The 23,519-nt window shown below is 40.7% G+C and overlaps 1 protein-coding gene across 1 annotated transcript; it reads left to right on the top strand.

Moving 5' to 3' along the window:
• LOC145396791 (hemolymph clottable protein-like) lies at window positions 1-15,668 on the top strand. The gene is made up of 5 exons (XM_080270082.1): window positions 1-96; window positions 10,111-10,268; window positions 10,622-10,756; window positions 14,809-14,898; window positions 15,660-15,668. The coding sequence occupies exons 1-5, from the start codon at window positions 54-56 to the stop codon at window positions 15,666-15,668; spliced, it is 435 nt and encodes a 144-aa protein (XP_080126208.1). The 5' UTR covers window positions 1-53.
• The last annotated feature ends 7,851 nt before the right edge of the window (window positions 15,669-23,519 follow it).

Raw genomic sequence — 23,519 nt, 5'->3', positions numbered from 1 at the left:
CACTGCTGCTGCCCCTCTCCCTGCAGGAATAAGTCCGTCCGTCGTCAGCCAGCATGGGGCGCTACCTGGCCCTCGGCTCCCTCCTTCTCCTCCTCGGTAAGTGGACTGAAGCCTTTGTACAGTCATAGGCAAAAGTCTGTTCCTCTCCTGTGCCTCCCTCACTGGTGGATTTGTAGATGCTTGAATGAGACGCAGTGGATAGTAGTTGTAACAGCAGTAGTAGTAGTTGCAGCAATAGTAGTAGTAGCAGTAATAGTAAAAGTAGTAGTAACAGTAGTATTAGTAGTATGGTGGCTCAGTGGTCGAGCTTCTGACTTGAGACCAAAGAGTCGTGAGTTCGCGCCGCACCTTGGTAAGCGCCCTGCCTGGAGAGGTAGCGCTCTCCTGTCACCTACCTGGTGGTGGCAGCCGTGGCTCAGTGGTTTAGAGCACTCTGACAGAAGGGTTAGAGGCTCGAGTCCACCCAAGGGTCATTGGTAGACATCGGGAAGGGCATCCCGTCATAAAGTGCTACACGCTCCAAAAACCAAAGTCCTCTACCCAGGGGCGATGCCTTAACCCTTATCGAAAAAAGGGAACACGGAGTAAAACTAAAAATATTACTCATTATTATTATTATTATTATTATTATTATTATTTTCTTTATTATAGTGGTGATGTTGGTGGTGGTGGTGGTAGTAGTAGTAGTAGTGGTAGTAGTAATAGTAGTAGTAGTAGTAGTAGTAATAGACGTAGTAGTAGTCCCAGGGCCATCCGAAGTGTGACCCAGTGGACGATAGGCTTAAACTGCCCTTTTGCAGTCCATCCTGCTCCTTTCAAGGGATACGGATGTAGTTAAGGGACGCTTGTATAAAGAGGCAGTGCTGCCGCCCAGTTATTTCCCTGTTTCCACGTGAAGGCATCCCTCTCCAGCACCGACGCAGTATATAAAGGTGCTGGAAAACCCACAGATGGATAACATGCACCTCAGTTCACTACGCCATATTAAAGCGTCTTTGAATTGAGCCATGAAAAGAAGGGGAGGGGGTAAGAGAGGTGAACGAATGTTTACAGTTGCCTCTGCAGTATTATTGCAGGAGTAGCTGGCCACCCTTCCCTACCCAGCCTGTCCAGCACACTGGCAGTCAAATGTGTCCTAATTCAAGCCACTGTATGAATCTCAACCCAATAATGTTACAACAAAGGAGCTCTGGGAGGAGGGGAATGCTAGGGTGGCAGGAAGAGCAGTGACATGGAGTTAGATTCCTCATTTCCTGTCCCTGTCCCGGAGGAGCTAGGGGACGGGTATCATTTTCACTCGGTTTGTCTGTTTGTTTGCTTGTTTGTTTGTCTATCTGTCTGTCTGTCTGTTAACAGCTTTACGTGAAAACTACTGGTGCAATTTTGACTAATTTACGGGGATGATAGGCTATGAACTTCTGATCTCGTGATTAAATTTTGGGTCAAACTGGGCCAAAGCACAGGCTGTAGGCCCCCAAAAATGGGGAAAAAATCATTTTTTTCGCCATAACTCTTTTAAAATTTGTCATATCGACATGAAACCAAGACCTAAAGGTGCATCTTTCAAATCTGCATCGTATAACATGCCTCATTACGTGTAGGGGGTCACCCCTCCAGTTAGCAGTAGGGGGGTCAATTTCAGGTGGGTTGGGCCTAAAATTTCAAATGGGCATAAAATCGTCAATTTTCACCCGATTTACTCCAAATTTGGTATGTGACATCTTTGACCAGATATCCTGTTGTGCTTATACGTCAGTACCAAAATAACTGCCTGGGACGGGTTTGCTATGCCTTGGCACCTATTTTTTTCTTGGCATTCTGGCCATCGTTTACTATGCGGGGCATTAGGCCAAATGAAGTAAAGAGCCAAAGACAAAACAGCAGCCCACACACCATAAACGAGACGGTCAGTCTAAGGGGCCAATTGCGGAGGCAGCATAAAATAAAATGCTCGTAGATTGGCTAGACGGACCTCCTTCCCCCTGACAATCAGAAGTGTGAGAATCCCCTTGACCAGGATCAGCTGTCCTGAGCAGATCGTACAAGGTAGAGAAAGTCGTGGCTCTGAGCTGGTATGACCTGGTGCGGGCACTGAGCGTCAGGAGGTGGCGGTAGGAGATCACAACTAGCCAATCCTTAGTGCCCATGGTATAATGGAATGATTGGCAGCACTCTTTTGCCTGAGGAGGGAAGGACTCATTGACCTCCTTGGCCAAGGAGCTGGTCGACGCATCCTCGGCCATGGAGATGGAGTCAGAAGAGTCCTGCCCCTCCTTGGTCACTGACGGTGGTTGGTGGCCTTCGGTAGCAGTCTGAATCTTGGCCAGGTCTGGATCTGGGTTGGTGATCGGTGTTGCTGTCTTCCGGTTGAGGGGAGCATCCAGCCTCAGCCTTTTCTGCAGTGTTGTGCGGGGGGCAGTAGGTTGCGGCTGCTGGGCCTGATGGTCCTGGCGGCAAGGAACAGAGTATACATCGTGGGTGAAGCACCTGGGGAAGACAAAGTGAGGCAGCCTGTTCTCCTCAAAGCTCTTATGGAGAGAAATGAGCAAAAGCCCCCTTGTCACCCCCACAAAAAGCCTTCACCATCGTGATGCACATCTCCATGATGTGCTCATCTCCCCAGGACTCACATGATCCCTGGCCCGGTGTTCCCGGGCCATGAGATGCCGCCGTGCGTAGGTAGAATCCTGCACGGCCACGCCTCCTGGTCCAGTAACATCCCGAGCTTCAGGACCCTCGTGAGTCCCAGAGAGACAAAACACCACCGACTCACTGTCCACAAGGGAGCGGTGGAGATGCCAAGGGTTTGATGCAATGACAATCTGGCAGTGTTTGAAAACATCAGTGCCAGTATCCTGGCGGCTGAAACCGTACCCCTCCCTGACATTGAACCAAACCACGGTTCCCCTGATCTTCTGGGCCGCCAGAGACTGAGGTCTGCTATGTACCCCCCCTCAATAGGTCACAGGCAGTAGTAGATGCATCTTCCATTGTTGCTCATCTGATTTTCCTCTCAGCTACCTCTCCTCAATCCCTTGGGACCGCTTCTTGTTTGGCAGAGATTTATACTGTGACTGGGAATGAGGCACAACGTCTGACCGCCAGTGTACTGTTCGTGTGGCAGCATCATAACTTCAAACACTGCTGTTGCCTGTTAAGCATTTTTGTCAATGATGCTCCTTAATCTCAAGGTTTGTGGTATTAGTTATTGAAATAGCTACAAACAAAGTTGAACTCTCATTAATTAATATGATCTGAATTAATTATGTGGCCTCAATGGGAAGGTAAATTGATTTAAAAGCGTAAAAATGGCTCCAGTCCCTGATTTCTGATACGTGTGAACCCCGAAACACATGGGAACTTGAACTGATACATACATTTGCTATGAGAGAGAGAGAGAGGGAAAGAGGAGAGATGGGCACCTGTGTATGATAAAAGGGAAAAGTGGAGGAGGGCGGAGAGAGTGCAGGGGTACCCAGCCTTGCATGTGTTCGACGCCTGATACCAAGCAGGGTACTCGATATTATTACTTTTACCTTATCTGCCCAAATGAAACTTACTTCTGTTTATGACGGTGTCATGTTACTGCATTGGTGCTTGAAAGTTCGAGGGAGTTATATGCTTCATTTGGTTTATTTGCTTGTCTCTGTCTGTTTGTTAGCAAGATTATTAAAAAAAAAAACTATTGGATGAAATTGCACCAAATCTGGCATAATGTCTGTGAACCAGAGAAACAGGTAGTTAATATTTGACCAAAAGGGCCCTTGGTGTCCTGGGTCAGGGAAAGGTCACCTCAAACGGTTCTGAAACAATTTTGACCACACCTGGTGGAAGGGTTGAAGGACAGGGAAGGATGAAGCGAATCAGTCTTGAGAACAACCGGATATATGTAAAGGTCGTGGGCAAGGTCAAATGTTTGGCCCTTTAACAGTTTTGATTTCACCGGATCAAACATGGTGGAGGGTCTCGTGGATGAAATTTCTCAGGTTTCAGAACAATAGGTTGCAGGGTGAGGTGAACATAAATATGTCTGATTCGATTTGGTGGATGGGTTGATCAGGTAAGAATGAAGTAATTTGATTTTCGAAGCAATCAGTCAGAGGTCAAGGGCACACGATAGGGTTAAAGGTACGACCTTTTAGACCGATTTTAGGGGCGGGTGTTACACACTCTGTATGCTTCTTCCACTGAATTTGTTTGTATGTCGAGAGAAAGTAATGTGTCTATCCAAAGTAAGTCCGAGATTACTGGAATGTCTCTCCAGTGAGAATGATTGGCTAATGAGGAAGAACTGAGGGTATGCTTGAGAATCGTGTTCATTTGGAGTAAAGAGAGTGTTGAATTGCTTTCTGAAGCAGTCAGTCTGTTTTGCTTAAGCCAGTGCTCTATTGAGCATAGGTACTCTTGGAGCTGGTCGTCTGTTTGTTGAGCTTTGATATTATCTGAAGCAATTTGTAGGTCATCAGCACAGGACAGTATTGTTATTGAAGAAGGGAGATTTTTAAGTCGTAGAAAAAGTTGAACGTGAAGGTAAGTGAACTGTACACTGTGGGACACCATTGGTATGTATTATGAGTTAGGATCTGTGGTTTTGGGTGAGTACGTGGGTCTGTATGACTACGAGGAACTTGGTTAGCTACTTCTTGTCATTGCCTTCCATATTATTTTGTGCTTGAGAGTCTGTTTATGATGATATGTACTGTTGTTTAATTGACAGCATTGAACATGTCTGCTCCTACTAATGTGGGTTGTAGTTTTTTCCTTGTTGAAACTATCCAGGATGTGATGATTCAGCTGAGAAAGGTGTGTAGTGGTTGAGTGCTGGGACCAAAGTCAGTGTTGGGAATTAGACAGAGGTATGAGGATGGGTGATGTTGTTTAGAATTAGCTTTTCCATAATCTTAGTGGGTGTGCATAACAGATGTTGGCCTGTGCAGTGATGGGTGGTTGGGTGGTTTTTCTGGCTTGAGTGTAGGAATAACGACTGTTTGCCTCCAGATATCAAGGATTGGGATGTTAGTTCACGAAAAGTTGAACATTTAGGTGAGGCTCTTAATAGTTATGGGGCCGAGGCATTTTAATTGGATGCTTGTGATCATATCTGGTCCTGCTGCTTTGGACCTTTTGCATTTTTGAGTATTTGCTGGACTTTAGTGAGGTGAATTAGACGGTATATGTGTATCACATTTGACTTACCATTTTTAAAATGATTGTTTGGTTTTGAAGGTTGCAATTATTGTGGATTATTTTGTCTCTCTATCCATCTGTCGTCTGTTTTTCTATCTATCTATAGCTAGACATCGTAATCCCGTGAGGGGCATCACCATGTCCTCCGCCATCAAGCTGCCTTTTCACCAACGCTCACCTCCCTCTCCACACTATCCCTCCATTTGATCTTCGGTCTACCTTTCCATTCCCCCGTCCACCTAACATACATTGGCCTAGTCAGTCTTTCATTTTCCATCCTCTCCACAAGGCCAAACCATCTCAGAGCATTCATTTAATCCATTTCAGCCACATTCATATAAACACCGTAAGTCTCCTTCACTTCCATATTTGTGTCTGTCTCTCCACTGCTCTCACCCTTGACTTGTGATCTACCAACAGGGTCCAAGCTTCAATTCCTTACGTAAAAGTGGAGATAATAATACCGTCATGCAGCGACTTTTTTACTTCCATACTGACTTCCTCATTCCTTACCACTGCTTTTACAGAGTCTGTAACCTTTCATCCTTACTAGTTTATTGATAGTCAGCTTGTCTCTTTGCTCCCTCATGCTGAGGATGGTTCCATTGTGATTTATCCAGGCTTCATGGGCGGGGGACTTCGACCAGTGTGGGGCTTTCTTGTTAAAGCTCAGCATTCAAGATGGAGAAATGGCAATATTAGGCCAAGTATAGTGGACAAACTGTGTGTGTAAAAAGGATGGCTGTCCCTCCCTCCTTTCCTCCACCGTCCATCTCTCCTCCCCATACACGAGAGTGTATAAATCTGACAGACGTGTCTTTATGTACTTGATAAAATTATTCCTTCTCATTAACTTCCCCCCCTTCCCCCCTCTCTCTGGGTGTGATGAACGGGTTCCTAGGTAGGGTAGAGTGTCTCTCTCCTTTTTTTCTCTCTCTCTGAATGTGTGCGTGCGTGTGTGTGTTCTTACCTAATTGTATCTTTACAGGAATGAGTCAAGCTTGTACTGTCCCGTGTATTAAACCATTTTTATCATGCATATCCTTAAATTTATGAATTATTTTGGCACACATTATTTCATTCGGTAGTGCATTCTACTGACTAATTGCCCTATTTGGGAAACTAAATTTCCTTACGTCATTGTCACCTCTCTTTTTATGCAGTTTTTTGCAGTGTCCTCTTGCTGCTGCTTCGCCATAGGTTATATACTCATTAATGTCTATATTCTTTTCTCTGATATTCATTTATATAGCATAATCATGTCTCCTCTTTTCTTTTTCTCCTGTAATGTTGGCAGATTCTGTTTTTCTAGTCTTTCTTCGTAGCCTAGATCTCTTAAGCTAGGTACCCATCCTATAGCTGCCCAATGAACTTTTTCAGTCTTATCTATGTGTTTCTTGAGATGAGGATTTCAGACTACTGCTGCGTACTGCAGGGTTGGTCTGAAGAATGATATTATCTTTCTTAGCATGTCTTCATTTATGTATGTGAATACTATTCTCGTATTTGCAAGCAGTGTATACATGTTCCTTACCTTCTCACTGATGTGGTCAGCCGGTGATAGTCTGTTATTGATAATCACACCTAGGTCCTTCTCTCTTTCTAATATGTGTATGGTTTTGCTTCCTAACTTATAATCCCAATCTGGTCTTTTCTACTTTTACCAAACTTAGTTACAGGACACTTGTCCACATTGAATTCTATTTGCCATTTATTACTCCATTCATGAAATTTATTTAATTCTTCTTGTAGCTCTCTACAAGAGTCTGTTAGCAATTTTCCTTTGTATTTTTGCATCATCAGCAAACATATTTAGATAGCTTTCATTTTCAGTGTTACCATCTATGTCATTTATATACACTAAAAACATAACTGGTGCCAGCATTGAGCCCTGTGGAACTCTGCTAGTCACATCCTTCCATGATAATTTCCCCTTAGTACTGTTCTCATTTCACTTTTTCTGAGAAAATCCTGCATCCAACAGTACAGTTTGCTTCGGATTCCTCCTCGATGGTACAGTTTCCATAAAAGTCTTTGGTGCGGTACTCTGCCAAATACTTTCTTGAAATCTAAATAGATACTGTCCACCCATCCTTCTCTTTTCTGTAATGTTTCTGCAAACTTTTCGTCTATCTGTCACAGTAGCTTAATAGATTAGTAACACATGATTTTCCCTTTCTGAAACCAAACTGCCTTTCTGTTATCATACTGTGTTCTTCTAGAATCTAGATGGTTTACCCAAACTTTTTTTATCAGCTTTTCCAGTATCTTACAACACTGGTTAGCGATGCTGGTCGGTAGTTAAGTTTTTTTTTTCTTAATGCGAAGAAGAAGGAACCAAAGGCCGCGAGCCTGCAATTATTGTTCCTTCCAAGAGAAAAAGAAAATACAAGAGAGAGCCAAATTCAAGGGGATTTTGTCTATTCCTTTTCTTGAATAGGGGAACACTGTTTGCTTTCTTCAAATATCAGGTAGTTTACCTTGACCCAAGGATTCCTTGAATATTAAATATATTGGTCTACTTAACTCCTTCGCATGTTCATGTAGCACCCAACCTGAAATTTCGTCAGGACCATTTGCTTTTCGTTTGTTTAATTTACTTAACTCCTCCTGTATTTCTTTTTCTGATGTTTGTATATCTGGTAATATGTGTGGGCATGCATGTTCCATATCATCTCTCTCAAGATTATTTTCTTCTGTAAAAACTGATTGGAAATTTTTATTTAGTGCTTCACAAACATCTTTCTCTTGTGTGTTGATGATCCCTTCGTCCATATTGGATTGTATTTTATCTTTTACTTGGGTTTTGCATTGGATGTTGCTGTAAAATAGCTTCGGTTGATCACAACTTTTATTTATAATGCCTTCCTCAGATTGTCTTTGGGCTTCTCTCCTTATTTCTGTATAATCGTTTCTTGCCTGTTTATAGTTATTATATGCCCTCTCACTATTGTGTCTTCCGTATCTATTCCACAACAAGTCGCCTTTTTCTTTTGATTATTTATACATTCTATATTAAACCATTTCTTTATTTTCACTTCTGCTTCTCTGTGCTGTGGGATGTAATTTTGGACTCCTATTTCATAAAGTTCACAGAACTTTCTATATATAACATTTAAATCTTGTCCTCTAAGTTCCTTTTCCCAATCTATTCTAAGAAATACTTCTTTAGGTCATGGTAGTTGCCTTTTTTGTAGTTTAGGCTTTTTTGTAAGTTTCATTACTGTTAGCTATGTCATACGTAATCCTGAAGTTGCAGTTTAATACAGCATGGTTGCTTTTGCCGAATGGAGGGTGATACATTATATTGTCAATATCATTTTCTTGCCTACGGAATATAAGATCTAGTGCTGATGATACACCAAGTCCTCCTTTTCTGGTCTTTTCCTTTACATGTTGTGTTAGGAAAAACTCCTGCACAAGATCCAGGAGCTTTTGACACCAACAGCTTTCCTGGCTTTTTATATCTAGAGTATTCCAATTTATATTTGTACTGAAATATCCAGTTAATATAATTCTTTCAGATTTCTCCTCCATTCTATGTAGTAATGCTCTTAAACTCTGAATTGTACTCTCTGCCATGTCTTCATATTCGCCTCTTTCCCAAGTGTTTGATCTGGGTAGCATGTAGGCTATAAATTTGTCACAATTACTTCCCCTTCGGATGTATTAATCTCTACTGCAATCAGTTCTACTTGTGAGGGTATATCTAGTTCTATTTCTTTGTCTTGTGGATTTTTCTTTGTTAATATTATAACTCCTCCTTTTTTGTTTAAGTTCTTATCTCTTCTCCATATACTGTATTCCTCTAAGTTCAGGGTATCGTTTGATATCCATGGTATTATTATTATTTTTTTTTCAGGTAGGCAAGTAATATATGGTTCCTTTTCTTTGATATAATCTTTCATCTCTAATAATTTAGATACCAGTCCATCTACATTTGAGTACATCAGCTTAATCATCTTGTTTACATACTTGTCATAACTTGGGTCTACTACCTTCCTCCTTTTTATTCCCTTCTGGTTATGTACCACTTTTATACCTGGAATCCAATTACTTTGTAAAAAAAATGTACTCTTCTCTTTCTCTGATCTTCCCTCGTTCTTTGTTTTTGCCTCCTCCCTCTTTACTTTTAGTAATCCCAATTCCTCATGAGTTAGGCATCTTTTTTATCCATCCATTTTTAAATTCCTTTTTTTTTTTTTTTTTGCATAAGTCTGCATTTTTTAGTATCTCCTCCACAGTGTTCACACTCTCGAGGGCTATTTTCAGGGGCCTTGACTTACTTCTCTCATATATCCCTAGCCTTCTGTGTTCCTCCATGTCTTTATTACAGATTTCCTCTGATACTGCCTTCAATATGCTCATTATATTTGTCATCCCCGTATTGTCTCTGAAATCTTTTTTTTTTTATTTCTTCCTCCTCTGTATCAGTGATTACTATAGATTTGTTGATATCTGCTGAATCTTTGACTAATTTTGGGTTGTTTTGGATACTTTTTTCACATTTTAATATATATTTTTTCGACTCTTGTTTCTAAGTCTTTCTTTACTTTCACCATTTCAGCATACATAGTTTCCAAATCATTTTTGTAACTTTCAATTGCTTCATTCACCTGGGTTAACTTCTCAGTATCACTGCTCTGATCTGTCAGACTACTTGCTTGCCTAATTGTCTCTGTATCATTTCTGAACTCATCCATAATATTCTCATGGTTGACAACTGTGCTTGCCATTTCACTAATCTTCCTTTTAAGTTAACCTATTTCAGCTGACAGCTCATCTATTGTGTGTGTGTGTGTGTGTGTGTGTGTGTGTGTGTGTGTGTGTGTGTTGTGGAGGGGTTCCCAAGTGGGTTGGGGTAATGGTGCCTCTCTCTTACCTTCACACACTCTGACTCTCTCTTACTCTCTCCCTCTGTAGGCTTGGTGGAGGGGTTCACAAGTGGAGTGGAGTACCAGTTCCGCTACAGCAGTCGTGTAGTGGCGGGGCTGCCGTCCCTCAAGCAGCAGTACTCGGCAATTGGATTGCAGGCTGACCTCACCATGCAGGTCACAGAGGGGAACATAGTTATCTTTCAGGTACCTCTTTTCCATATTCATAAAAATGCAATGTGACTTGAATGTGTGCAGTGTGACCCTAGTATGTATAGTTTGACCCTAGTGTTTGTCCAGTATGAACGAAGTGCTTGTAGAATGTGACCCTATTGTATGTAGTGCGACTCCAGTGTGTGCAGCATGACCCTGGTATGTGTAATGTGACCATACAATGGATAATGTGACCTTAGTATGAGCAGTTGATGGTACTGGAGTGTGTGCGGTGTCACCCTATATTGTGCAGTGTGACCCTGTTTTGTTCAGTATCCTGTAATGCTGGGAGGTAATAAAGGGGCAGCAACTGGCTGTAATGTGTTTGACTAATGTTACTCCGATAGATAAGCAACGTTGAGATGGGGGATTTCCACGACGAGCTGCACTGTGACCTCAGCGCCCCAGTACCTATCGAATACCATCCCATTGAGAATGAGGACATCAGCAAGCCATTCAGTCTGCACCTTAATGGCTCCGAGGTAGGCTACACAACAGAGGGGAGAGGGAATAAACTAACCGAACTTATCCTGATCTAGCCAAACCTAACGAACCTAACCTAACCTAATCTAACCTAGTCCGTCCTGTTTTATGTAGCCTAGCCTATTCTATCCTACCCTGACCTATCTTGTTCTTACCTAGTTTAACCTAGTCTAACTTAAGCTAATATAACCTATCTCTACCTAACCTAATCAAGACCACCCCATCCTTACCAAACTTAACATTTTCTTACGTAGCCTAACCTAACTAATCCTAACCTAACCTAGTCTTACCTGTCCTTACCTAACCGAACTTAACATAATCTAACCTAGCTCAGCTCAGCTTTCTCACCTGTTCTTCACTCCTCACCCATACGGCTGCAAGTTAGGCAAAGGAAACCATGATTTTAAATACTTCTTGTTTTCGCCAGACTATTTTCTTCAGCCTAAGACCAATGTTTCGAATCCAGAATATTAGATGCAGCCTTGATTGGGGGCCAGGACGATGCAGATATTATGAATGCCGGTTACAGGTAGATAGGTAGGCTGATATATATATATATATATATATATATATATATATATATATATATATATATATATATATATATATATATATATATATATATATACATATATATATATATATATATATATATATATATATATATATATATATATATATATATATATAGAGAGAGAGAGAGAGAGAGAGAGAGAGAGAGAGAGACTCATTATCAGGGGTCTCCTAAGCCGAATAATACCATCCAGCAGCAGCAACAAAAACCATATCATCGTGGTGAAGGGATCAATTGCTTCACTACGAGGACGTATTTTATCACTCGAGCTTCCTTCAGACGATTTATTCAGCTTTCAATTTGCCTTCAGATGATTGTAGTTGTTCAAGCTGCTTTCAGACGACTGTATTCAGTGTTCACTCTGCATCTGGACGACTTTATTCGATGTTCAAACTTACTCCAGACGATTTCATTCAGCTTAGGAAAGACCTCTTGTACTGATGGGACAAATGAAGAGAAATAGGTAGAAAGGCAGGGACACAGAGATAGATAACTAGACAGACAAACAGCCAGCCAGCCAGAAGATAGCTAGCTAGCTAGATAGATTGATTGATAAGAAAAATCTCTTAAGCCTGGTAAAAATCGTCTGGTGGTGGCGAGAATGTACTGAATGACACGTTGTCGCTACGGAGATAATAAATTTTTCGTGATAAGCACATTTGTCTCCGTATTGTTATTTTTGGTGTCCAAGTGTATTATCAGATTCTGTTTTGTTTAGTGATATATATTTACATTTTATTTTTTTATTTATTTATCCATTCATTTTTCACTCAGTCATTCGAGTTTGATTGTGAATGTTTGATATATCCATTTTAATTTAACTTGGTCTAAAAATTCCATGTCTCTGACTAGAATGCTGAGTTGTAGCCATATATTAACACTAGAATTTGGTGCTATACCTCATACCAATTAATCTGGCCAGGCATGTATGGCAACACTGTTCCGGCAGAGATTCTGATTGGCTGAAGGTGTTTGTTCGATTTTGTTGTTGCTAAAACTGATACTCTTTTTATTATCAGATGTGATACTGAGTTTGTCGACAATACAATGGTCAAAAGCAATAAGAAATCCGTTATATACTTATCAGCAATGAAATTTTCGTAGGAAGATAGAGATATTGCGTCAACAAAGTATTAAAACAGTCCAAGTCAAGGTCAGCATTCGAACAATTCCTTTAAATCTCCGACACTCCGTAATATAACAGAAAATTAAGGAAACCTGCTTAATCTAAGCGTTGGTGTAACACACATTTAAATTTTAAGATCAGTCTGCACCCTTAAATCGTGCCACAACTCTGAATAATTAAAAATTCTAATGAAAAGACTAGTTCTGCGGGGAGGGAGGTTTGAAAAAATCGCGATAAATCAAAGTAGGCTAAATGAAAACTATTTCATCATACATCCTCTATTATCACAGTACGGACTGATCTCAAAAATTTAAATGTGTTATACCAACGCTTAGGTCAGGCAAGTTTCCTTAATTTTCTGTTATATTACGGAGTGTCAGAGATTTAAAGGAATTGTTCGAACGCTGACCTTGACTTGGACTGTCATAATACTTTGTTGACGCAATATCTCTATCTTCCTACGAAAATTTCATTGCTGATAAGTATATAACGGATTTCTTATTGCCTTTGACCATTGTATTGTCGACAAACTCAGTATCACATCTGATAATAAAAAGAGTATCAGTTTTAGCAACAACGAAATCGAACAAACACCTTCAGCCAATCAGAATCTCTGCCGGAACAGTGTTGCCATACATACCTGGCCAGATTAATTGGCATGAGGTATACCAATACACCAGTCCTGTATGAGACAGCCCTAGCATGTATTCAATATGGACGGTGGGTGTTAGCGCCGAAGTGGTGACATGTAGAGGTGTATGGTATGTAGGAGGACTACTGGGCCTTGATAGCAGGCTGTGAAGCCTATGCCCAGAGTCGGACACATTAAAAAAAAAAAAAAAAAAAAAAAAAGTCATGAAGAATTGCTGTGGAAGTGACGTCGAGACACAGCAGTCTTTTTTTCTGACACAGAGCTGCATGAAATTATTATTATTATTGTTGTTGTTGTTGTTGTTGATGTTGTATTCACAATTATTATAATCACTATCACCATCGCCCTAAATCCACTTCACACTTAATCACTCTCAGTCTTACCATTATTAGCCTAACTACCATTATTAATGTTAATATCACTGATGCCATCGCTACTATTGCTACCACCACTATCACTGTGGCCATCACTACCATTGTTACCATCACTACCATTGTTACCACCACTACCACTGTTACCATCACTACCATTGTTACCATCACTACCATTGTTACCACCACTAACACCGTTACCATCACTACCATTGTTACCACTACTACCATTGTTACCACCACTAAAACTGTTACCATCACTACCATTGTTACCACTACTACCATTGTTACCATCACTACCATTGTTACCACCACTAACACTGTTACCATCACTACCACTGTTACCACTACTACCATTGTTACCATCACTACCATTGTTACCACCACTAACACTGTTACCATCACTACCATTGTTACCACTACTACCATTGTTACCACCACTACCACTGTTACCATCACTACCATTGTTACCACCACTAACACTGTTACCATCACTACCATTATTACCATCACTACCATTGTTACCACCACTACCACTGTTACCACCACTACCACTGTTACCATCACTACCATTGTTACCACTACTATCACTGTTACCATCACTACCATTATTACCACCACTACCATTGTTACCATCACTACCATTGTTATCATCACTACCATTGTTACAACTACTATCACTGTTACCATCACTACCATTGTTACCACCACTACCATTGTTACCATCACTACCATTGTTATCATCACTACCATTGTTACCACTACTATCACTGTTACCATCACTACCATTATTACCACCACTACCATTGTTACCATCACTACCATTGTTATCATCACTACCATTGTTACCACTACTATCACTGTTACCATCACTACCATTATTACCACCACTACCATTGTTACCATCACTACCATTGTTACCACCACTCCCATTGTTACCATCACTCCCATTGTTACCATCACTACCATTGTTACCATCACTACCATTGTTACCATCACCAACACTGTTACCATCACTACCATTGTTACCATCACTACCATTGTTACCACTACTACCATTGTTACCATCACTACCATTGTTACCATGACTACCATTGTTACCACTACTACCACTGTTACCATCACTACCATTGTTACCATCACTCCCATTGTTACCATCACTACCATTGTTACCATCACTACCATTATTACCACCACTACCATTTTTACCATCACTACCATTATTACCACCACTGCCATTTTTACCATCGCTACTATTCCTGCCATTATTACCACAACTACCATGACTACCATTATCAGTGTCTGTAACTCACCTTCGCATGCCACAGCCCAGGTACATAGAAGGTCCCTCAGAGCAGGCCTGGATCACCAACCTCAGGAAAGCCGTGGCCAACATCGTCAGCATCCCTCCACTGATGGTTAGTGACTCCTCTCCTCTCCTCTCCTTTCCTCTTCTCCTCTTCTCTCCTCTCCTCTCCTGTCATCTTCTCTTCTGTACATCGTCAACGTCATTCAGCAGCTGGTCAGTGATACGTAAGCGCCTCTTGTCATTTACTCTTTTTCTAACTCTTCTTTCCTATCCTTTCCTTTCCCGTTTTCTCTGCTTTTCTCTTCTCCTCTCTGCTATAGTTTCTTTTTTCTTCTGTACCCTCCTCTGCTCTCGTAATTTCTCTTCTCTTCTCTACCCTGTTGGCTCTATTCTACGTCGTCAAAGTCCATTTTACTTTCCTCTCCTCTCCTCTCGCCTCATCTGCTCTGCTCTGCTTTCCCCTCCTCTCCTCTCCTCTCCTCTCCTCTCCTCTCCTCTCCTCTCCTCATGTCTTCCTCATTTTCAGTCAGGCATTATCTTAAGCTTCATTGCCTTAATCAGCTGTTTTTTCTTTGTTATAGTTTTATAAATTGGTTTATAAATTTTAATTTTTTCTTTTTATATGGGTTGTTTGCGTTAATTTTTTGGAGGTGTATGTTTACTTAATTGCTTATTTTGTTGTCATTGTTCTTGAATGTGGTTCATATTAATTGTTTATTTATTCATATATTTTGAAGGTCGTGTTAAATGATTTTCTTGCTTTTCAGTTTATGTTGTTTACTTTCATATTGTTTTATGTTGGTTGTAAAAATTTTTGCTTTCTCCATTTTTCTTTTAAATGTTGTTACTATTTCTTTTAATCGTTTATAGAGATGCTAGCTTTGGAAGTGGTTCTTACTGTTTGTTTGTTAATTGTATTTTTATGGAGACAGTTCCCTTGATTCTGGGGAGGAACTCCTTCACATGGTGGCGCCGATATAACCGAGCAGCTCCTCTGCCCGGTTATACAGACGTCCCTCATCTTCCTCCCTATCCCCCCAAAAGTGGATGGTGGACCATCAGAGAAGGGAAGCTTCAGTCTGCAGTTCACCGGGTTCACTTTTCAGATGAACCTGTTACTGCAACTACGACGACCACCACGTAGTTCCCTTTGGCACACTTGGGTAGATTCCACTTATGAGACAAGTCTCTGAATTACTAAACAGTCAAAGAGACAAATATCTTTCCATTTCCGTCTAAAGAAAATTTGGAACTGACCAAATGTAGTGAAAACTGAATCTCTACTAGTGTGCGTTTCATATGGTACGATTTTTCCCAGTGTGTTTTGACTGGACTAGGGAAGGTTTGGAGTCAGTGGATCCAGTGTTTGGCCCTTGGCTTTTGATGCTACTGTGAGCAGACCAATAGGCAGGATGCAGTTGGGGAAGACAGTGAGTGTGTCTGGGTTGACTGCTGAAATGCTGAAGGCCTGAGGAGATGTAGGAGAGGGTCTAGTTACTGACCTGAGAAATTCGATTATATATGAGTGAGTTGCTCCAGATGACTGGCTGAAGAGTGTGATAGTAAATGTGTACAAGGGGAATGATGATGCCCTGGAAAGAGGAAATTATAGAGGCATAAACCTTTAGGACCAGATCCTGAAAGTAATGGAGAGAGTCCTATAACGTATTATCAGAGAAAGAGTAAATATTCATGAAATACAGTTCGGGTTTTTGGCAGACAAAGGGACCATTCATGCCATATTGTCCAACAGCTTCAGGAACAATTTACAAGAAACTAAAGGGAACTGTACTTTGTTTTTGTTGATTCTGAGAAAGCCTTTGGCAGAGTCCCTAGAGAGATGGTGAAGTGGGCAATGAGAAAGCTTAGGATAGAGGTGTGGCCGGCTAGAGTGGTTATGGCTATGTATGTGGGTTACTATGATAATGATGATGATGATAATGATGATGGTGATAGTTATTGCAATGATGATGATGGTTATTAGTGATGATGATGTTGATGGTTATTATAATGATGATGATGATAATGGTTATTACAATGATGATGATGATGATGATGGTTATTATAATGATGATGATGATGATGATGGTTATTATAATGATGATGATGATGATGATGGTTATTATAATGATGATGATGATGATGATGGTTATTATAATGATGATGATGATGGTTATTATAATGATGATGATGATGATCGTTATTACAATGATGATGATGATGATGATGGTTATTATAATGATGATGATGATGAGGGTTATTACAATGATGGTGATGATGGTTACTACGTTGTTGATGATGATGTACTTACCTGTTTCTCCCCCCCCCCCACTCAGGGTCGCAGGAACAGCCAGCCTTCCTTCATGGTAGAGGAAGAAACCATGGCAGGGAAGTGTAATGTATGGTAAGGCGAAAAAACAAAAACACTTAGGGCGATACACTTCACCCCTTAAAAACACTTAGGGCGATACACTTCACCCCTTAAAAACACTTAGGGCGATACACTTCACCCCTTAAAAACACTTAGGGCGATACACTTCACTTAAAAACACCTAGGGCGATACACTTTACCCCTGAAAAGCACTTAGGGCGATACACTTCACTACTTAAAAACACCTAGGGCGATACACTTCACCCCTTAAAAACACTTAGGGCGAACAGGGCAGTACTCCCGAGGTTGATGGCAAGCTGGTGACAGGGAGAGCTGGAGCTCCCGTTTCACCAGCCCTCAGGACTTGATCCTGACCATCTCCCTTTTCTGAACATTTTCAGTGCATTCATTTACACAGAGAGTAGGCCAGCATGCTCTCATGATACCTCTACCTTCAACTGTCTACACCACACTACATGCGCATAACATATCACACCTTCTATTCACATCTTTAGTAATGGCCGCTGCAATCTCATAATCAAATGAGGTGGTATCTCGGATTGCCACCACCGGCAGGGTAGGGCTGGAGGCACAGGGTCCTCCCGGTCGCTATCAAGCGACTGTGCCAGCAGCGACTGTTGCTATTTCCGGGAATGCTCGTCGGCGAAGAGGTGACGGTGCGGCCTTATTCTTTACCAACATCCGCGGCCTTACCACAAATTTAAACTCAGTTCATTTTTTCCTTCAGTCCATATCCCCTTTGGCCCTTTTCCTCACAGAACCACAAATCTCACCCTCTACCGATATATCTTCATTTTGTTTTCCCGGTTACCATCTCCTTACAAACTTTCGAAACAAGGGCGGCACCTGTTGTTATATCAAATCCCAATATGCAGTTGATACTATTTTAAACTTCACTTCATCCAGTTTTGATTACTCATTATATAAATTAAATTGCCAAAACATTACCAATATATATCTGTGTAGTTTATCGTTCCCCCAATGCTTCTTCGGAACCCAGTGTATTTGATTCCATATCCACTCAGTTGAGTAACCTTGACCTTGCCCTAGGAAAAGAAATTACCATTTTGGGTGATTTTAACATACACAATGTTAACATACACAATGTTGACGACGCTGGTCTAGAATGCGAGCTGTTTGCGGAATCGTTTAATCTCACCCAGTTGGTAAAGCAACCAACCAGAATACCTGATAATCCTGACCATAATGCCCATCTCTTGGATTTATTCTTGACAAATAATCCAGATCAATACAGGATAGAGGTACTGTCACCACTTGGATCCTCTGACCACAATCTCATCAAAGCCTCATTAGTTAACCCTCCTACACCTCCCCATTCCGAACCTGTCAGGGTGACCCGATGGCACTTTGACAGGGCAGACTGGGATGGATTTAGAAATTATCTTGCTGATGTTCCATGGCAGTCTTTCTTCTCTAGTGATCCCAATTCTACCCAGTCCCACATTTGTGACTTAATACTAGCTGGTATGGATTTATTCATACCAAGTCAACAATTCACTAAAAGATCAAACTCTCCAAAATGGTTTGATGGCAATTGTGCCAGAGCAACATCCCAAAAGTCATTAGCATATAACTCTTACTTAAAATAAAAAACACCTGAATCACTCTCCCAATTTAAAATTGCTAGAAATCATGCAAAAGCTGTATTAAATCTATCTAAATCAAACTTTCTTCAAAAGCAAGCATCAAAACTACTTAACAACCCTAATGACAATAGAATATTCTGGTCAACTCTTAATTCTTTCAATAATAACTTTAACAAGTCATCTTCCATTCCCCCACTAAAATCTTCAGATGGCAATATTACAAATGACCCACGTGGGAAAGCAGATATCTTTGCTAGTACCTTTGCAAGAAACTCTACCATAGATGATACCAGCCAGAATGTCTCAGTACTGGAACTTGATTCTCCCGAAATTGCCCCACTTAAAATACAGACAAGATTTGTAAAATCCATCCTAGACAAATTACCTACCAACAAAGCTTCAGGTCCAGATGGAATTCCGCCAATTGTTTTGAAAAAGTGTTCCCCTGAACTTGCCTCTGTCCTAGCTAAATTATTCAGACTATGCATACGTACTTCTTTATTCCCAAATTCATGGAAAGAAGCCAATATCCACCCAGTTCCGAAGAAAGGAAGTTCGTCTGACTCCTCCAATTACAGACCAATAGCTATCACATCTTCTCTTGGTAAGGTATTTGAAACTTTAATTAATAAGCATATTGTTAAACATCTTGAATCCAACAACTTAATTAATGATAGACAATACGGTTTTCGCCACGAAAGATCCACCATTGACATACTCAATCTCTTAACTCATACCATCCATCAATCAATTGATCTTTTTGGAGAAACTCATGCAGTAGCTCTTGATATCTCTAAAGCTTTCGACAGAGTATGGCACCGTTCCTTGCTGTCCAAACTCCCTTGCTATGGACTAACGTCTTTTGTTCCTTTGATTTCTTCTTATCTTAGTGACAGGAAAATAAGAGTAAAAGTAGATGATGTATTTTCGAATTTCCACTCAATTAACGCTGGCGTGCCGCAGGGATCAGTTCTGGCCCCAACCCTATTTCTGGTTCATATTAATGATCTCTTATCTGTCACTCACAATCCCATTCACTCATATGCAGATGACTCAACACTACATAGTTCATTCACACTCAGACATCCATTTACAAAGTCTAATATCTCTACCTCTCAACTCAATACAGCCATCACCATAAATCAAGATCTATCTACAATCAGTGAATGGGGACAAAACAACCTTGTCTCTTTTAATGCTAGTAAAACTAAATATATACAGTTTACTAATAGACAGATATTGCCAGATTCGTACATTACCTTCAGTGCTACTAATATTCCCATCTCCAAAAGTATTGAAATTCTTGGTGTCTCACTTAACAGTGCCCTCAGCTGGACCTCTCATGTCAGATCACTTGCTAAAACCGCCTCAAAGAAACTTGTATTATTGTACAGAGTCCGTAACTTCTTTGCCGATGAGCAGTTAGCTATAATTTATAAGAGTCATGTGCGCTCTCAGCTTGAATATTGCTCTCCCTTGTGGAATGGTTGTGGAGAGGTTGCATTAAGACAACTAGACAAAATTCAGAATAAAGCTGTTAGAATCATTAACAACCCTGCCATTACATATAAACTACCTCCCCTGCAAGTAAGAAGGAATGTTGCCTCCCTTGCATTATTTTACAGATATTTTTTTGGCAAATGCTCAGACGAAGTTGCGTCCATGGTGCAACCTCTCCATGCCTTCCCTCGTGCTACACGGGCATCTGGTAGTGCTCATGACTGGAATGTCACTCAACCATATTGCAGAACTTCTGCCTATCAGAATTCTTTCATTCCCCGAACTGTATCTCTCTGGAACTCGCTTCCCCAGAGTTGTTTTCCTCCAAATTTCAACCTACAACTGTTCAAGTCTAACTGTTACAGATATTTTATGAACAGAGGACACCAGTAATCTGGTGTATCGATTATTTTTTTTCTCCATTTGTTTTTCCTTCCTCCGTTCTGTTATTAAAAGAAAAAAAAAAAAACTTAAAAACACTTAGGACGATACTCTTCATCCCTTAAAAACACTTAGGGCAATACAGTTCATCACTTAAAAACACTTAGGAGGGCAAAACACTTCACTTAAAAACACTTATGACTATACACTTCACCACTTAAAAACACTTAGGGCAATTCACTTCACTTAAAAATACTTAAGGCGATACACTTCACTTAAAAACACTTATGACTATACACTTCACCACTTAAAAACACTTTTGGCGATACACTTCAATTAAAAACACTTAGGGCGATACACTTCACTTAAAAACACTTAGGGCGATACACTTCACTTAAAAACACTTAGGGCGATACACTTCACTTAAAAACACTTAGGGCGATACACTTCACTTAAAACACTTATTGCGGTACACTTTACCACTTAGGGCGACACTAAAAACACCGATACACTTCATGTAAAACACTTAGGGCGATACACTTCATGTAAAACACTTAGGGTGATACACTTCATGTAAAACACTTAGGGCGATACTCTTCGCCACTTAAAAACACTTAGGGCGATACACTTCACTTAAAAACACTTAGGGCGATACACTTCACTTAAAACACTTATTGCGGTACACTTTACCACTTAAAAACACCTATTGCGGTACACTTCACCCCTTTAAACACACTTAGGGCGATACACTTCACTTAAAACACTTAGGGCGATACACTTCATGTAAAACACTTAGGGCGATACTCTTCGCCACTTAAAAACACTTAGGGCGATACACTTCACTTAAAACACTTAAGGTGATACACTTCACCCCTTCAGTACGATGCAGTGTTTTCTCTTTCAATCTTGCTCTCTCCTTACGATCTTACTCATTCTAAGGGAACGGCCTGGGAGAGAAGGATCAAACGAACGCTAGATCCATCCCTTCCAGTCCGAATAGTCACCCCTGAAATAAATCAACTCTTCATCGGTGTTAAGGACTTAGCATCCTCTGGCCCTTGTGACCCACCTTTGCCAGAAGAGAAACTCTCTCTCTCTCTCTCTCTCTCTCTCACACACACACACACACACACACACACACACACACACACACACTTTTTCTTTCTCTTGTTCTCCCTCTCCATCCCCTATCCTTCCCTCCCTACTCTCTCTCTCTGTCTCTCTGATATAATTAACCCATAATGCTTTTTAGAGCAGCAAATAAATATAAGTAAATAAAAAATAAATAAGCATGAATAAATCTTCTGTGGTATCTCCTAAGCTGAATAAAATCGTCTGAATCACGTCCTCAGGCTGCCCTCCCTCCTTCAGGTACACGCTGCTGAAGCTGTCGGAGTACGAGGCGACCATGGAAAACCAGAGGCAGGAGGCGGCCATAGAGGAGGATGCACAGGCCACGGGGCAGGCGGGGAGGTGGGTGGTAGATAGACAGATAGATAGATAGATAAATTAATAGAGTACATGTTGTAGACTAATGATGGACTGCTCGCTCGCTCGCTCGCTAGATAGATAGATAGTTAGATAGATAGATGCTGTAGCTAGATAAATAGAGTACATACACTAATAATGAACTGCTCGCTAGATAGATAGATAGATGGACATATACTAGTAATGAATAGATAGATGGATGGGTCGATTCATAGAGATACTGTAGACATAGTACAGTACGTGACCAATACTGGATAGATGGATAGATAGATAGAATGAAAAAAATATACAGATAGATACTATAGACAGGCACATATATACTGTAGTACATTAACTAATAATGGATAGATAGATGGACGGATACTGTAGACAGACAGAGTAATACAGTGCATTTACAATTTTATATATATAATATACGTACCGGTATATATATATATATATATATATATATATGTATATATATATATATATATATATATATATTCAGAGAGAGAGAGAGAGAGAGAGAGAGAGAGAGAGAGAGAGAGAGAGAGAGAGGCTCTACAAAGCACGTCTTCCTTTTGAGGAGGCAATTCTAAATTACAATATCTGTATGACAGTCTGTGTACTGCTCCTTAGTTCTGTAGTTATAGAATGTAACCTTTGTTCAGGTAGTTGTGGTAATATTGGATTGTAGTAGCCATAGGTTTCCACGGTCATTAACTGCCAGTATTTAATGCTCTATACTGAAGAAATGTATTAGGTCCCTCTTGCTGTTTACTTATGAATGGTCACAACACAGATCTAAGAATACATGACTTCTGGCGTCATGACTTGGAGTGCTGGTTGAGAAATTCTTTTCTATTAATTTTAAATTTTTATACCTGGCCACTTCGATTCCCAGATCAGGTCCCTCTTGTTGTTTACTTATGAAGATTTTTAATGACACTGGTATAAACAACAGAATTCCAAACAGTGGAGGAACTGTGGCTGGGTGTTGTCATTGCTGTATGCAGACACGACATAACTCAGGCAACATGGAAGGAGTTAGGCAGTCACAAGTGCCACGTGGTGATCCACTCCTTTCCCGGTGACGACCAAGCAAGATGCCTGGAACCACTGTCTGACTCACTTTTTCATTTCTGCAACATTCGCGGCCTTTCCTCCAACTTTCTCTCTGTGGAGCACCACCTCTCCTCCTCTAAACCTCGCATTCTCTTCCTAGCTGAGACCCAGCTGTCTGTGACTGATACCAAACCCTTTTCTGTATCCTCCTACTTTCTTTATACTCATTTCAGAGCCAAAGGTGGCTGTTGTGTATATCTATACAACAATATATCTTGCTCTTGTGTTCATGAACCTGAATCTTCTGAATTCTCTGCC

This window comes from Coenobita brevimanus, chromosome 39 (genome assembly GCF_032717465.1).
Source record: "Coenobita brevimanus isolate Jiangsu-jjx chromosome 39, ASM3271746v2, whole genome shotgun sequence".
NCBI classification, from domain to species: Eukaryota; Metazoa; Arthropoda; class Malacostraca; order Decapoda; family Coenobitidae; genus Coenobita; species Coenobita brevimanus.
Note: the sequence above shows the minus strand (reverse complement) of the source record. Positions and strands in the feature narration are given on the sequence as shown.

Excerpts from the sequence above, each read along its gene's own strand:
- LOC145396791 (XM_080270082.1), top strand. The coding sequence starts at position 54 with ATGGGGCGCTACCTGGCCCTCGGCTCCCTCCTTCTCCTCCTCG. Across the intron at positions 10,269-10,621 it reads GGAACATAGTTATCTTTCAG|ATAAGCAACGTTGAGATGGG; the intron begins GTACCTCTTTTC and ends TTACTCCGATAG. Across the intron at positions 10,757-14,808 it reads TGCACCTTAATGGCTCCGAG|CCCAGGTACATAGAAGGTCC; the intron begins GTAGGCTACACA and ends CGCATGCCACAG.